This window comes from Nylanderia fulva, unplaced genomic scaffold, assembly GCF_048542155.1.
Source record: "Nylanderia fulva isolate GAGA-0341 unplaced genomic scaffold, ASM4854215v1 Scaffold16, whole genome shotgun sequence".
Classification (NCBI taxonomy): Eukaryota; Metazoa; Arthropoda; class Insecta; order Hymenoptera; family Formicidae; genus Nylanderia; species Nylanderia fulva.
In genome coordinates this window covers 775,428-793,850 of record NW_028189835.1, presented here as the reverse complement: position 1 = coordinate 793,850, position 18,423 = coordinate 775,428, and the positions used below count along the sequence as shown (strand labels likewise).

Genomic DNA, 18,423 nt, shown 5'->3' with positions numbered 1-18,423 from the left:
GTGTCAAACGACTTCGGTGAATCGTTCATCCGGATGCATCCGAGTATATCCTGGACTAGCCTGAGAGAAGATACCGGCTGTACGTCGGTTACGAAAATAAAGCAGACGGGAGAAATAAATCACCGTTCGTTCGTCTGAGCAGCATCCGAGATCTCGCGAGCTGTCGCGAATGACGGGATTTGAAAAATTTCATTCGAAGCAATTTGAACAAAAGTGAAATTCTTAATGTGCGTGTCAATTCGCAGACGAAACGCGATAATAGAAATATTATCTAGTCAATATATAGATTTCGAAAAAAGTCATATTTTGGGTCTAAATTTTTATTAATAAATTAGAAATATACATAAGTTTGTAAAAGAGAGCGAACATTTAATTAACAGAAAATGGAGACGATTTTATTTTAATTCGTAATAATGTTTTTTTTTTCTGTGGTGCATTATGTGTCTTCCGCGCAAATAAACATCCGCGATTTTACTCATCCGCTTGATATCCGTTTGTTCATCCGTCTTCCCGCGTGTTGTGCCGAGTAATAAAAGACGTGGAATAAAAAGACAGAAATAAAAAAACGATGATGGTGCACCACGTGCGCCCGATTTCTGACGTTGCCTGATGTTGGGAGTAAAGGAAGAGAAACAGCTTGTGATAGCTTTTTTGGTATATCCCGATGCACTCTTCCCTTCTCTGTCCTTACCCTGTGAACACACGACCGTAAAATACTTCAAGTTTCGCCTTCACTTTCTCGTTCTTTCCCTTCTCGTTGCATCCGTCCAAGGATTATTTGGATAAATCGCACGTCGCGTCGCGCTTTCGAAAGGAAAAAGATGAAGGAAAAAAATCACATGCATGCATTGACGTCATTCCATTCTGTCTGCAGCGTTGTTTTACACGCTTTTCAAGGATCGCAGCGGGATCCTCGCGCCGCTATGTTTTTCCTCAACATCGCGTCTTAATTAAGGCGCGTTGCGTCTCGCATCCTGCTTCATCCTAGGTTGATTAATTCTATACGCGCCGATGTCTGGTAGTTTGCGATTTATACGTGGAATTCCCGAGTTACTTATGTACCTTGCTACAAAGATAAATGATGCCTATACTCCGTACGCAATTAATTCTGTGCGGTGCGGATCTCCTGTTGTATCTGAATTGAATCTTCATGATATACAGGGAAAGTAATGATTACATTTGTATTGACAAGTACTTTGTAAAATGCAAATTAATTAACCTTGGCTTTATATTGTTTACACAGAAAGAGGCATTGTGCATATTTTATGCTGCATTAATTTTGTTAATTGTTGTATGAATAGCAAATGAATTTCTAGAAAATACTTTCTAAAATATTTCTTAAAACCTAAAAATAATTATATATATATATATATATATATATATATATATGAATTATATAAATTTTTCTTCTTAATTTTATGAATAATTGACGTAGCATAATTTTTTATTCATCAACAGATTCTGCTGCGCATCGAATAAATTAGTAACAAAGTTAGGTCAAATCAAATATGCAATGCTAATAATTTCGCTACGATAGCAAAATTTTTTTCTCACGATATAAAGATATTTATATGATAATTTAAAAAATTATTTCTTCGAAACAACATTTAGCACTATATGTATATACAATATTAATGCACAATATACATTAATTTAATGCACTGCGTGTCGTAATACGATCTGTCTTGATATTAAGCGGAAATATTGAGAAAATAAATTTCAGGAATTTATTCGTTAGCAAAAGAGATTCGTACACTTGTTTTTGACATGTAGTTCAATGACTTTATTGACGAATTAATTAAATAAAATGATTTTATGCCCGGGGCTTACGTTGTGCATATGACAAACAAACGTTTTGTAAAAGTAAAATATAGAATTAAATCACGTTGTATTTATAAGTGTTATTAATTAACGACCTAGTTTAATTATATGCACGGTCGATATATATATCTACAAAATGTAAATATAATAATAAATTTTTCAGTTATTAAAATTAAATTTACATATCATAATATACAACAGTCTCCTAATGTATTATTCAATTATTCGTGGAACTTTACATAAATTAAACGTCGATTCAAAAAGCTTGCCCTCCGGCTGTAATAAAGGAATTATTTTTGAATTTCATAATTTTGTCTTTTATAAACTTGTAAATTGCGCGTTTAATAAACATTTTTATAATTAAAAATGCTGATCAGGTAATATTATTCTCAAAAAGTGTTAATTTATCATGCAATTAATGTTCTTGGATGTAGTAATTAAATTTCAATTTACGCTCAAAACAGATTTGTGTATATACGTATTATCTTGAAAAATGTGGCGAAAGGTTGATGATAATTGATTCTAATGATAGCATTCCATAAATTGTCATATAATTGCCATAGCATGCCATAAATTTATCACGCGTGAAATAATTACTTATTTGATAATCATGTTACTTTAAAGCATTTTATTAAATAAATTTTTATATACCTACTAAATAATTTGCAAATGCTATTATTTGAATTTTATAAAGTTTGGAAAGAGACTAAGAAAAAGTAAGTAATATTGTAAATTAAATCAAATTAAATTCTAATAGAAAAAAAAAATTATTTCATTAGAATTGCACTTTGTCTAGCAAATATACAGTCATTGTTGAACAAAATTGTAGAGGAATTGCATTATGTAATTGTAATTTGTGTTGTGTTCACTATTTTCAATATAATTATTTAAATCTTCTCAATATGTGACAAACAGACTCATTAGAAAAAAACTATTTGTGTTTAATTTTATGTATATAATTGCTATGTCTCATAATGGCCTCGCCAGTGTTTCCATTGAAACGTTAAACGCCAAACTCTCGAGCTACGTGCTTGCTTGCTTCAAGAATCATCGTATAATTGCGCGAACGATGACGCAAGTCTTAATTGCGCAAAGTCAAAAGTTGCGCGATAAATGCGTTACGGACAGTCGAGAAATAGCGCGCGTTTTATGTCCAAATGAGTTTGCATCGGACATTATGCATGTACAGCAAAGTATACCTATTCCTTTCTTGATCGAAAGCATTGGACTTTTACATTTCGACAGATTGACGCTTTAATGATACCTGATATTTTCTATGATAAATATTTATTACCTATTATATAATGAAAATTTTGATAATTTAGAATGTTGTTTTTTTCCTAATCGCGTCTTGCTAAACAACGTCCTTCGAAGATACTTTCATTATCTGGCTTTGCCTCAAAAACTTGGCCTCACAGTATATTATTACAATAGCTGCTTTCAAAACAGAATGAATACATAAACCGCGCACTTTCTTCTCGACCCAACCAACTATGCATGCTGTAACGAAAACAAGTGTACCTACCTACTAATTTCCATTCTTGAGATATCTCTATGAAATTTTTAATTTCGCAGTTTTCAAGTCGTATGACGAATTCAATAGAAAGGAGTGCTATACTCTTACATACAGTGTTTCCTTTTATTAAACATAAATTAATTTAAATACTATATTATTTAAATTAAATGTTAAATATTAAATAATAATTAAATATTATATTAAATATCATAATAAATATTATATTAAATATTATATTAAACATTATAATAAATATTATATTAAATATTATATTAAATACTATAATAAATATTATATTAAATATTATATTAAATATATATTTAATGATTAAATAATATTATATTATTTAAATATTATGTCGTTGCTACGTGTGAAATGTACAATACTTCATTTAACTTTCGCTGCGGAAATGGAAATGGCTGGCGAGCGACGTAACGTTCATCTACAACGTCTGTATATTGGATTACACAATCATCAATCATCTCACGCGCAGGTAACGCTTTTTCACAGTGGGGAGACTGCACAAAGATTTGAATTACTATTAGGAAGTCGAAGCGAACATCCGGTAAACAGGAAGCAAGATCATTAAGTGCACGCAGATTCTATCTAGGTTCACACCACAGTGTGAACATCAAAAATACATATCTAATACAGTCAGGTGCGCATCGGATTGTTATTATGAAAAATACCTGATCGAGATAAAGATGGAATTTATGCAAATGTCATTTTTATTGGACTACTCGTTTCCGCTGTCATAACTTTTTCTTCGCTAATAACGCAACATCGTAAGAGCATTGAATAATTAAGCGATTGACGAGAAATAAGTAGCTTCGTTATGTAACTGATGAATTCGACAAATCGCAATTGTCTTCAGTAGAAAGATGCATGTTTATTGTTTCGCATAAGTTATTTTTCATTGTACGACGATTAAACTTTATGTTGGAAAATATTAATAGTCGCGCAGATAAGCCTGAGGTAGTAAATTCCTTCAATGGAATTCAATGTCTCAAGAGTAATCAAACGATACTTTTATGTGTGCATAATCATCGATTAATTATTTTTAAAAAATTGTTTACGGATTTCTTCTTATACGTCATTGACAAAAGCTCTACAAGAAAAAACATTTCGTGATATATGTTGGAATAATGTTATATAAAAATATAATGCGATTGATCTCGTATAATTTGCATGACGTATTAATGGCTTATTTTCAATAATCTATATATAATTACAAATACACGTTTCCGAGTTTTTCGCCAACACTAATTACAATTGTTAATAAGCGTGCAGTGATATAACAATATATACATATCGATATATGTATATAGCTTTGCTAGATTTTTATCGGATTAACAAGAGAAGGTGAGAATCGAAAAATTGACGTGTAGCAATTACTAAAACACGAGTGAGCTTGTTGATCGACGACAGACCATTTTTTTTCAATTTCTTTTTATTGTGGAAAATATTTTCACAATCGGTCTCACACATCCTTCTTGTTATTCTTGCAAAAAATGTCAAAGCGATCCCCCAAAGCAATTAACGAAGCGTTATGTTACGCTCGATATGGCACGTCGTCGCATTTTATCGCTTCTTTCAACGGAAAAATTGACCGAACGCATTATCATAAAATATACACGGTTTGTGTATATTATATTATATGTGTACGTGATATATTGCGCTTATTGTGGATAATATTATTTCGCCATTGCTTCGCGCTTCGCACTGAAACACACATATCTTTCGCTGCGAGAGACCCCGCATATTCGACCTCCGATATATTTTCACCGTTTTACGAGACGCTATATCCGGCTGGAAAGAAGTATTCCCGTTTGTCACCCGGGAAATAGTAGCGCTGAAAAGCGGATTACGGAGAGCGATAACTAAACGCAAACAGCGTTATCGCCGTTCGAAATACCATTATACGAGCGTATCGTTAATGAGGATTTGTTCGTCGACGCACATAATCGCTTTAAGCATCGGGAATTCATCGTCAAATAAATTTGCAATAACGATAATATATACCGAAGAAGCTGTCTACGGGATTTCATCAGAAATCTCGAGAGTCATTCTTCGCTCATCATCCAGTTGTGCGGAAAATGCGGCGAACGAGAGAGATTTGAACGCGCGATCGCGACAGGCAAGATTTCTATTTGACAGTTGCGCACGTTTCCGCGATTCTCGCAGCTTCAACGATACGTCGCAGTAGAAATTACCATAATTGTATCGTTTCCAATTACGCGATAATTGCATTACGCAGATCGCACTTTTTTTATCCGCGCTGCTTCTGCAAATTCCGAAACGATCGTTTCAGTGTCACGCTTCGTGAATAACGCGGATACATCATCGCAACAGGATGATCACGTGACAGGCTTTACACGCTGTAAAAATTATATAATCGATTGATAGAGAGAGAGAGAAAAAAATAGCCGGATTAAAGCGTTAACGCAACGTCCGGCTGTAAAATTTGCAGCTTTAGTCGGCGCAAGAAATATGAAGGATATATGGGTATGTGGGTCAATTCGTGACCGATCAAATGTAGGTGTATATAATTCGCATCCGCGAGTTTAGACAAGCGCAATGAAATATCCGCGTCTTGCAAAATAGATTAGTGCTCCAAATCCACTTTGAGCCGCTCGATTGCACAATTTCGATTTTTTTTGTCCAAGTAAAATATTGTATATATACGGGTATTTAACTATACAAATTGGCGGTTAAATCTCTTGGCAAATGACGGTCGATAACGGCAAAGAATGCGTTCGTCACGCGAGACGTGCATGACGTCAGCCTGGTGATTATCTAAGAGCAACATGCATTTCATTATTTTACCGCCAATTTATCTTGCCGTTATTTCGAGTTACCTGGCTTATTAGCCAAATTAAAAGACTCCCATTTAATTAACCATGCGCTATTAATTATCGTGAAAAGAAGCGCGCGTACGCCATTATTCTAATTACACATTTTCGAATAAGGAGAATTACGAGAAAAATTTTGGAAATACCTGTGATATCTTTCGTTAAATAGAATAATTTGATAAAATAAATATAAAAATCTTTCCTCAATGATAAAAGTCGACCAAACTGGCAATCATTTATTATAAATAATTAATTAAAATACAACGTTTCGGCTCTCATTGCAGCCCTTTTCAAGTAAATCTATAAAAAGTTAAATAAAAATAATTATAATTTTAATACATTTTATCGCAACAAATAATTATAAATTCATATACAAAAATATGTTACATACCAAACGTAAATGCATAATAAATTAATACAATAAATCAAATTCACTGCATACCACTGACAATATTCACCATTGTTTTAATGAACAATGTAGAACTGACAGAAGTAAGCAAGAAATAAATAGATGTTAACAGTTAGCAAGAATCTTAGTCACTACGCGTTAAAAAAATAAATATCGTAAAAAACATTGTGTGGATATAATCGAAAGCGGGCTACGGAGAATTGTTTAACTATACTTATAATAAATTATACATGAAATTATTGAATGCGATTAAAAGGGAGAAAAGGGAGATTACCATACACGAATCGAACAAGGTCGTGTAACAGGTTTTACAAGAGGTAAAGATGATGATGAAGCACGCGAGCTACTTAGAATCTTCCAAGTGCACATTTGTAAACGAGTTTCTTTCTTCATTCTCTGTAGGAATAAAGCGATCGTTGGGTCTACGATAGGTATTCCGATTCTTTTCTAAATGCCCTTACAATAAGGACAAAAGAATAGCACCCTTTATATATTTGTATGCATCGTATATTTCCTAAAGAGGTCCTATTATTTGTTCATTTGCATAAAATATAATATATCTTGACACAATTGTAGATGAAAAGTAGCCATTAAGTTATTAAAATATTTATTATTAAAAGTAAAAGGATTTAACAATATATAATAATTTTGAAAAAAGAAGTTTGATCATTATCGAATTTATTAGCGAATATATGATGTAATATGTAATATATCAAAATATACGAATTTTAGAAAAAGTAATTATTAATGTTTCTTGTGTGTTACGTATTCTATATAATAAAAATTCATCACAACTCAAAAGAAACTAATTAACAATACACGTTCGAAATGCACATTGTCGTGTTACTCTTTTTATGGTAGCTGGTTCGTGACAGTGGCTTCATTTTTATAAGCCACAGTAAAGCCAACTTCTCTTTCTCTATTTCTCCCTCGGGACACATATTTTGTTTCCAACGCGTTGTTTGTTTGCTGGAATTTTTTCCGAGGCTGATCCGTTTCTGTTATTCTATGCACGATCACGTCTCACTTATTTACGGATTCGAAACTCGTTCGTGAACCAGAATGCGCTCCGTGTATTTGTGCCTTTGGTCCTGGCTCTTGGATCTAGGGAGACAAAGGGAATATTGGATTCCTGTCGCGCTACGTCGACCAAACGACTTGTCGTGGTAGCTAATGCACGAGACAAAATTTACAACGAGAATTTATCTCGCCTAGCTTGGAACGAATCAAAGCGTAGCCGAGTATATACAGGAAATTTATCTTTCATCCCATTCCAATATCCTTCTTTTATGCGCGCCTACAATTGGCCAGAGAAGGAGAGAGAATTTTAATAGAAACTTTTTTGTTCAAGAGAAGGATGTGACGACAGAGAGTATACGGTATATATATTAAATGACGCGATGGAGGATGCAGTCTACCAATTCCGATGTCGACATAATGCACCGGATAGAGAATAATCGTGATTCATCACAACACACTTGCTGTACTTATTTTATTAAAATCGGCATTACATCTTGTGATCTTCTCATTGTCAATGAAATGATACGATATGATATCATCGCATTGATATTTCTGCGTGTAGTATCATATAATTTCAACAGATTAAATAGATATATTCTTACGAAGGAAGAAGCTACACTTCCTTTTTTTCATAGAAGATAGATCCCATCGAAAGAACCCAGAATTTTAGCAATACTTTTGGGACGAGCTGTACATGACCTGTTCGACGCGCGCCAAAAAAAGAAGGCAAAAGCCGCTGGATACTCTAATAACAGGATACCAAGGCGGATACGAAAGGGTGACGAGCGGTACGCATTACAAAGTGTCACGGACGCGTCGCTGATGGAGTGTCACGACACGCGTCACTTCCACATTTCTACCTACCTACTTCCACGCGCGTTCAACATGAACGAAAACTGCTCGAGGTCAGAGCTGCGTCAACAACGGTCAACCGGAAGTGACGGGCGCTGCTCGCGCGCACGATCGAGAGCCGGCCTGCTGGATGCTACTTTCTACTTTCAAAGATCTTAAACCAGGAGCGATAAGAGTTAAACGCCATCGTCATACATGAGAAGATCAGGCTTTCCAGTGAAACACACGTGTGGCCTGCTGGATGAAAGAAAAAAAAGATGAGAAAAATATATACGTACGAGGAAATAACTTGATGATGTATTTTCAGGACTATAAGTCGACCGGGATATTGATAAGAGCAGAAGCAGAGAGAATCGCGGTTTTTCCCTCTCGCGATATAATTTAAAACGAACCACCGCGCGGAATTGTAGCTCATTGCAACGAGTTGTTTCAGAGTTTCATGACGAACAGCTGTCTATGATGGAACGAGTGGTGCCAGCCACGATATGTTTCGCGTTGCGAGATCGCGTATACCATATGACGGGGGCTTAAGTTACATCCGTACCTACATTATCTATTTTTTTTCTCGAATGACGCAGATATATATGTACGGGGTCACGCTGGTTCGTATTCGCGTGTGACTCATACGGATCTGTTTTTTTCAAAGATGGATTTGTTTTTTCAAGCGACCACTCGACGTTATGTCAACGACGGGATGCTAGCTATGATATCATACAATGGTTTTTTAATTTCGCTAAAAACTCACATCATACTTTAATCTCACGTGTGTGTCACATCATTTCAATGACGAATTACATCTGCTGCCTTTTGAATACTTGGAAATATAACTGAGATTTACGCGAGAAAATATATCTCGCAACAGCTACGCATTTTCTGATTTCTCCGTTTTAGCTCGTCGGCAAACCATTCAGCTCTTCTTTGTACAATTACAAGTTTTTGCCGTCGTTTATGCGACAGTGGGCACGAGGGATAAGCTTGCCTGGGGAAGCTAGAGTCGACAGAAGCAAAAGGAAGGCGGGAAAAGAGACGTTGCGATAGACAGAGATAGAGCAGGGATCAATATGCACCTCATACTGTGAATATAGGAGAAGTGATTTCGTCGCTTCTAAATTGAATGTGTCGAGAGATTCATCGTATTGTTAGCAGTAATCAAAGCTAATTAAACTGTCGTGGTTAAATAATTAATTATTAAGTTAAACTTCAAATTATATTTACACGTTCACCGAAGAGCTAAATAATTGTTTCTTCCAAAAAGTGGGACGAAATTCCTTTCCTTTTCTCTCACTACACAGATTGAAATAATGATGGCTTAAATAAACATTTACGATTCATAAATTAACCGTAAGAAATATTAGCAACGCATAGCGACATTTAAAATTATTTCTTATGAACGTTTGCCTGCCTTAATATATATAATATTTCTCAGAATTAATACTAGTATAATTATTTTTTAGGATTTCTACTAGTCATAAACTTTCATTTTAAGCCATCATTTAACAAAATTATAAATGGAAAAAAGGAGAGCCTTTTTTTATGAAGACTAGTTGCTCTTTTTACGTTTACATTAATTTCTAAAAAGTCAGACATTTTTTGTGCTTTTGCATATCTTGAATAATTTCACTCATGTCATGCCGGTTATAAATAAATAAGTATGATGACTGACAAATTGCCCTTTCGACAGTTGTAATTGGAATTTGATTAATCGCCAGGAATTCTCCTGTCATATTGGTCATACATTTTTCATGTGTTTTCGATGTGCAGTAAGATTAATTTCGCGTCAAATATATTTTAGAAATTTATACACAGATTGTGTAGGATATTCAATATTCAATAAAAAATGCACATGTATATATATATATATATATATATACTTTTTTATTGAATATATATTAGCTAGATATTTATTTCCCTTATAAAAATCCCGAATTCCCGAATAAAATTTAATATTGGACTTCAAACATCGTTCGCAGCAAATCCTCCATCAACACGTCAACGACAGCACTATAGATCTCCATCTTTCCCACGTCTCTGGGAACGAACTGTATTTTCCAGTGTGTATGCACACATATACTATATACGTCTGCGGTTTATCAGACTTCATAACGATGAACAGTCGCGTATATATATCCATTTTAAATCAACATACTCGTGTTTATTTCCCATAGACAACTATCTTTCAATCTTTCGCACTCAGCTAAAACGTTTCAGTTTCAAGCGATCATTCTGATTCCGAAAAAAATTATGCAAATATTGTAAACGTTAGGTAATAAACTTAAAACATAAATGTATTTTAGTGAACTTAGTGATCTCAAATCAAGAGATACAGTTTCGAATAATTAATTTTTCGTGCTTTGGCTCTGTTGGCCGATTTAAAAAACATCATATTTATATTCTTAATATATATTGAGAGCCGATAAAAATATTTCTTTCTGATAAATGTATTTTATTTACAAAAAATTAATATGTCAGCTTGAAAAATTATAAAACGTTTTTATACAAAGAGAATTTAATGAATAGATGAATATGCAGACTATTGCTGCAGTTTTACTGGTTAGGAGAATAAAAACGTTCGGGATCGAAGGATCGTGCATTAATAGCCGATATTTTATAAGGAAGCGAAACGTTGAACTGAGAGGTCGTGGGTTTCGTTAAAACTTGAAGCAGAATCGTGGGAACCAAGATACCGTACAAAAGTACATTACGTCGAATCGAATAACCGTTATTACACGATAAAATGTAAGTTCTTTGCCGTCATCGGAGTTACTTTATGTAAATGAATATAAAGATAGACGACGGAAACTCGACGACGCGATAAGTGATAGTTTGCGAGCTCGATCATTTTCAAAATGATCTTGATCATCTTTAAGAACACCAGAGCCTTGAAACTCGAGGTACACTGCTGATTTATAACGGGTCCTCACTAACACGAATCTGACCCACGGATCATGCTTACAATATTGCGTGACGAGAGCGTGTAAAAGTACATATAAGCGTTGAGAGACGAGTTTGAAATTCAGCATTGTTGTCCGAAACAGTTAGATATACGCACATTCTCATAAAACCACAACTTTGCATAGAAACACACTGCGTTATTTGATTTTACTCAAAGCTTCTAGCATACTCAACGTAATAACTCTTACACTCATGTATGATTAATTATTTATTAAACTTTGTAAATTTAATATAATACTTTATATATAAGATTTGCTAAAAGAAGTAAGAATTTTGCTATTGTTTTTTGCTATCGTATATTTGATCTATATTTCTCTACTAAAGTAAAATATATTGCATATATATTTTTAACAACTGAATAAAAATTAATTTACATATATATTATTAATCTACAGATTCAGCAAAAATGTTTTTGGCAAATAAACTAGTTTATTTATTTCACAAGCGTGTCTCTTTTTCTATTTACAATTCAAGTAAAATTTATGCTAGCTACAGTAAATAGCATGATATGCTGTACATGCTAGCCTTTTCTCTCTGTATGTTAAATACATTATTAATGCAAATATTATATGTTGCCGCAGAGTTAATAATTACGACACGATACCCGCGTATGTACCATATATGTGTGCGTGTGAATTAACGGCAATTCCTGGGTGTTTCGCCGCAGGTCACGTACTCGGCTGATCTCGCGATCGAGATACCAGGCAACCTAAGCCAGGGTGGTTCCTGGTACCGTTTGGATTACAGCCCACCCGTCGGCTCTCCACCGCCAAATACCACTATAGCCGCCACCGAGATCGGCGATGTCATAAAGTTTAAGGACGGTTTGCCTGGGACTAGATACGAGTATTGGCTGTATTACAGCAATAGTACTCTTCACGACTGGCTGACGTGGACCGCCTCGATTACGACACGTATGTAATTCGCGATTGTTCAGCGATCATGATTTTGTTCTAATACGAACAGTTTGTTTTCTATTTTCTCGTCGTCTAAGAGTGCGATTTATTTTTTTTCAATTTTAATACATTTTATTTAATTTTTTAAAATTTAATTAATTTTGTAACGAATTTAATTTGAATAAATTTGAACAAATTTTTAAATGAAAAAAAATTCAAGTACAATTCTGTTCACCAGCACCCGATCCGCCTTCAAACTTGACGGTATCCGTGCGAAATGGGAAAACCGCGATCGTATATTGGTCGCCTCCGGCTCAAGGGAATTATTCGGGTTTCCGGTTGCGGACGCAGAGCTTCAGCGACACCGGAAATCCCAAGACCAGCGTCATCCCGGTTGACTCGGTGCCGTATACACTCCGAGATCTCACTCCCGGTGCCACGTATTCGCTTCAGCTCTTCACCGTGTTGGACGCCAAAGAGAGCGTTGCTTACACCAGCCGGAACTTTACGACAAGTACATAATTGATTAAACATCTAAATAATATGGTTTTTTTTTCGCAAGTCTATTTCTTTTCATAAAAATACACGTGTCGCATTGAATTATTTGCAGAGCCGAATACTCCGGGAAAGTTTATCGTCTGGTTCAGGAACGAAACGACGCTGCTGGTGCTATGGCAGCCGCCTTATCCTGCTGGCATATACACACATTACAAAGTTAGTATAGATCCACCGGACGCCATAGAATCCATACTCTATGTAGAGAAGGAGGGCGAGCCCCCTGGTCCTGCACAGGCTGCTTTCAAAGGACTCGTTCCAGGTCAGCTGTTTGCTATCACGTAATTACACGCGTCAAACTATCGGATATACCAAATAGACGAGATTGTGTATAAATTACGTAAACTTACTTTGAGACACAGTATTACATTGCACCGTGAGAAATTAATTTTAAAAAATAAAAACAGGAACTATGTGTGTGTTTGTTACAAAATATTGATACACACGTTTGAAATTGAATTGGCTTTATTATTTCCTTTTTCTGGATATACGAAGCGGAACTATTTCAAGTATAATAGAATCGCGGAGAAAGTACGCGTCTGCTGTTAAATAGAGCAGTTCGTGAATTTCAAGAAGAATAAATCATGTACAATTGTATTAATATCTATTTATTATTTTTAACGAAAAGAAAGACCTTAAGCAGGTCTGTTAAAGAAACATTTGAAGACTTCATTTATTCATTATGTAAGATAAATAATTACAGAAGTATTTATTTAGGTCTAATTATTGAGTTGTGCATCGAACGTATCATTTTCTACACTTAATATTCTGCAGATGTTTAATTAACTTGATTATACAAGTGCAATGGAATTTGTTATTATATACAACTGTTATCTATGATGTTTTTTAGAAAGCTAATTGTGTAATAGGAAAAAAATGCGTCTATTACGAAAATTCCAAAAATTGCTTTAAATCAAATTGCAAATTCTGTTGATTTATGTGCACGCATTTTTTCTAGTTCACAAATATATTTTACGTAATAAAATTACGCTTAAATTAATTGTAGATATTAGCTCACATTGATCGCGTGTGTCCTATGCGTTAAAAATATTTAATATTAATAAATTCAATTATAAAAGACGTTGAAAAAATACGCACAGATTTTGGACAATCAAATTTATTTAATTTAAAGTTTGTCAATTAATTATTGATGATTATTGAGACCTTCTCCAAAAAATGCATTATCTGAAAAAAGCGATATTAAATTATAATTAATATGCACATAAATTGATGTATCACCTTTTATAGAAACGATAAAATTATTTGTCTAAATTGTCTCAAAATATTATAGGCAGAGCATACAACATTTCCGTGCAAACCGTTTCCGAAGATGAAACATCTGCACCCACCACAGCTCAGTATCGTACAGTGCCGTTGCGTCCTCTCAACGTGACCTTTGATAAATCTTCCGTAACATCGACTTCCTTTCGTATGTTTTGGAACCCGCCCAACGGAACTTCCGAGTTCGACAAGTATCAAATATCGCTCGGTAGTAATCGGAGGCTCACGCCTGTTACACGAAATCGAGACGACGAGAACAGATGGGAGTTCAAGGACTTGGAGCCTGGCAAAACGTATCAAGTGGTCGTGAAAACAGTTTCCGGCAAGGTCACCAGTTGGCCGGCCAGCGGGGATGTCACTCTGAGTATGTTGTCCGTTTTACCCACATTATCTCTTAATTTAGCATCTGTCTAGAGAATCCGCTTTTTTTGTTATTATTTAGTACTATAATGTTTTTAATTTTTCTTTTCATATTTTTAGAGCCACTACCTGTTCACGATCTGAGAGCAGTGATCGATGAGAAAACTGGTATGGTGGAGGTTTCCTGGAGTCCGGAGAATTCCAGTACACAAGACAGTTACAAGTTACAATACCATGAGGTGGAAACGGCGATTGGTGGTGATAGTAACACTTTGACGACTGATAAAACAAAGGTTTTTATTAAATAAAATAATTCCTCGACCATTGTTTAATTTTTCACCGTGTTGTTTTATTTTATTTTTCTAACGTAATTGTTAAATCAACAGGTTACCCTGGAAGCTCTACTGCCAGGAAGAAATTATTCCATAATAGTGCAAGCGATTAGCAATAAAATTGAGTCAAACGAAACCGTCCTGTATCAAGCGACGCGTCCAGCCAGTCCTGTGATCGAGGATCTGAAGCCTATTGAAAAGGGTTTGAACATTTCTTGGAAGAGCGATGTCAATTCTAAGCAGGAGAAATTCGAAGTAACCCACAACAGGAACGATACCGGGGAAAGTGCGACCACTCTGACTACAGAGTCGCATATCGTCTTGGAAGATCTTTATCCAGGTGCGGCATACGAGGTCAAAGTCTTCGCAATTAGTCATGGACTTCGAAGCGAGCCGCATGATTATATGCAAGCTGTCTGTAAGTGATAATCATTTTTTGAGTTCTTTAGACTTTATCTTCCATTTGGTATCAATTGCACAAGTTTATTCGACTTGTTAACAAACCGTTAAATTATGTTTTTAGTGCCTCACCCACCGAAGAATCTCAGCATCGAGAAAGTCACGAGCAACACTGTTGTCATTCACTGGGAAGCTCCGACAGACTCAATATTTACCGAATATTCCATCAGATATCGTACGGAAGATGACCCTAGATGGGTCAAACTTGAAAGCGTTCGTGTCACGGAAGCGGAAGTCGCGGACATGACACCTGGAGAAAGATATACTATACAAGTGAACACCGTCAGTTATGGGGTCGAAAGTCTGTATCCGTTGCAAGTGAATCACACAGTCAGTAAGTATTCATCATAATTTTGTCGTACATTTTTTCAATAATAGTTAATCTATATTTAAATAATTAAGGGCGCGAGCTGAAGAACTCGTTTTTATATTTTCTTGTCATTTCAGGACCTAATCCAGTTTTAAATATAACACCAATCATTGACTCTACCAACGTAACTCTCGAATGGCCGCGACCGGAAGGTCGTATCGAGACCTACGTTATAAGATGGTGGCCTGTGAAGAATCCAGAGGACTTTAGAACGAAAAACGTCAGCGAGAGCAACGATGTATCTGATATCAGTTTCGAGGAGAATTCTGTGCAAATCGGAAAGGTCCTGGTGAGCGACCTAATGCCTGGAGTACAATACTTCTTCGTCGTCTACACAGTATCTTACGATCTAGTCAGCGACATCAGTAATTTAACCACCAGAACAAGTAAGTGCATTGATCTTCTTCGTCATTAATGATGAGTTGATCTCCTTAGGCTTTGTTATTTTTTTCGCAATTTATTTGACAGCTTATTAATGAATTTCGCCTGAGTACTAACAAACATCTTTGTTTTCCTTTATCACTAATCTCGTCTGTCTCGTCTGCTTTTCTGTTTTTCTTACGTCACATATGTCTGTCGAAATGTTTTGTTATTCGTCTTGGCAATTTCATCTGAAAGCTGACGAACAAACGATGGGCGAATTGAGACGATCATGGTAGGTCGATTCATAACTAGACAAACAAAAACGAGAACTTTGAAATCTAGTGCCGCTGATCCAGTCTGAGGTCGTCGTAGTGGTCGATCGGGATCAACCTGGATCGTTGACGTTGCGATACACGCCGACGCCGATACAGTCTTCGAGGTTCGATCTCTACCGATTCAGGATTAGCGATGACAATAATACCACGAAAGAGCGTATGGTGGACGACACTGACACTAAGGTTACATTTGGTGGATTAACACCTGGCAAATTGTATAACGTGACCGTTTGGACTGTAAGCGATAATGTCGAGAGCAGACCTCTCATCCGGCAAGACCGACTCTGTGAGTATCCACAGCTTGATTATGCAATAATTCTTCCTATAAATGCTAATTCCGCGATTTTTAACTAAATTCAGAAATAGCTATGTTTGCTTGAATTTTTTAAATTTTATTAAATTTTTCATATTTCTGTATCTAACATAATTTATAGACAATTCACTTAAAAACGTAGCATTACACAAACGATACATTATGTAATTATTTTACATATACACACAGTCGAAAGATCCCAGTAAAGAAATTAAATGAGAATATCTTTATAATATTTAATTTCTTTTCTATATCGACAGTAATTCATATTAGTATATTGTTTTTATTATTTAATGTTATTGTATTGTGAGATACATTTATCCGCGCACCAACAAAAATCTTCTTTTAATATTTACGTAAAATTCTTTAGACAATCTTATTAAATTCTACCTATCTTTATTAGCTCGAAGATAAATATAATTTTAGATCCCGAACCGATCACTGCGATCCATGCGATTGATGTGAATGATACGAGGATCACGTTGACCTGGGACATCCCGCATGGAGAGTTTGACACTTTTGAAGTACAATACATAAACACAGAAGAAAACTACATCCAAAATATAACCTCGGTCAACATGATCACCATCTTCGATTTGAAGCCACATAGAAATTATACGTTCACGCTTGTTGTACGTTCGGGCACAGAATCCTCCAACTTGAGAGTCTCGAATCCGCTCAGCGCCAGCTTCACCACCAGCGAGTCTTATCCAGGAAAGGTGGAGAAGTTCCATCCTATTGACATTCAACCGAGCGACATCAGCTTCGTCTGGTCTCTACCCAGTCAGGAACAAAATGGCATTATTAGGAAATTCAGCATCACTTACGGTTTAGAAGTAAGATTCCCTTTTGTCAAAATATACTAGCAAGACAAATTTATATTTTTATACAATTATTTTATTAAAAAAAAATATCAAAAGAAATATCCAAGAATGACGCTCTTATACGCTTCTCTACGCGTTAAAAAAAAATTAATGTGGCTTTAAATTCAAGTATTTTTTTCGTAACTTCCACTAGAGTTCAACCCATACTCAGACACAGGACTTTAGACCGAATGAATTCCGCGGGGTCCTCAAGACCCTCATACCTGGTAAGACATACGTCTTCCGGATTCAAGCGGAGACGAAGATCGGTTTTGGTCCTGAGGCGATCTGGAAGCAGAAGATGCCGATTCTGGCACCGCCGAAGCCGTCCACGCAGGTGGTGCCTACCGAGGTTTGCAGAAGCAGCACCACGATACAAATTAGGTTCAGGAAGAATTACTTCAGCGAGCAAAACGGGGCAGTCACATCGTACAGCATTATAGTTGCCGAAGACGATAGCAAAAACGCTTCTGGACTGGAGATGCCCAGTTGGAGGGACGTTCAGGCCTACAGCATTTGGCCACCGTATCAGGTAAATTTTATTGCTTATTTATTTATTACAGGTTTTTCATTATAAGTTTAAAAAAAAATATACAGGTATTTTTTATTAATTATTTTATTTAATTAATAATTCACAAATTTAGATATTCAAGATATTATATTGATAAGTTGCAAAATATTATATAAAACATAACATTAGAAAGTTATTGAACTTAATAATTGTGAAATAAATGTGCGTAAATTTTTCCTCCTAAAAATCAATAGGGGTTTCAATCTCAAATCAACGAGTTCAGTATAAGTTCAAAGAAATAAATATAAAACTTTTAATATTGATGCAACATATATTATACGGCACGACTCGCATTGACTTGTA

General features: G+C 35.3%; 1 protein-coding gene across 3 annotated transcripts in view; it reads left to right on the top strand.

The window, feature by feature from the left end:
- Ptp10D (Protein tyrosine phosphatase 10D) overlaps positions 1-18,423 on the top strand; it is a 36,213-nt gene that overhangs the window by 8,867 nt on the left and 8,923 nt on the right. For all 3 annotated transcript variants that reach the window (XM_029299789.2, XM_029299787.2, XM_085480767.1), the window contains exons 2-12: positions 12,090-12,336; positions 12,557-12,832; positions 12,929-13,135; positions 14,165-14,518; positions 14,635-14,807; positions 14,901-15,264; positions 15,370-15,639; positions 15,753-16,061; positions 16,381-16,659; positions 17,113-17,522; positions 17,704-18,081. In XM_029299789.2, coding sequence (XP_029155622.1) covers positions 12,090-12,336; positions 12,557-12,832; positions 12,929-13,135; positions 14,165-14,518; positions 14,635-14,807; positions 14,901-15,264; positions 15,370-15,639; positions 15,753-16,061; positions 16,381-16,659; positions 17,113-17,522; positions 17,704-18,081 — 3,267 coding nt within the window. The remainder of the gene's footprint in view (positions 1-12,089; positions 12,337-12,556; positions 12,833-12,928; positions 13,136-14,164; positions 14,519-14,634; positions 14,808-14,900; positions 15,265-15,369; positions 15,640-15,752; positions 16,062-16,380; positions 16,660-17,112; positions 17,523-17,703; positions 18,082-18,423) is intronic.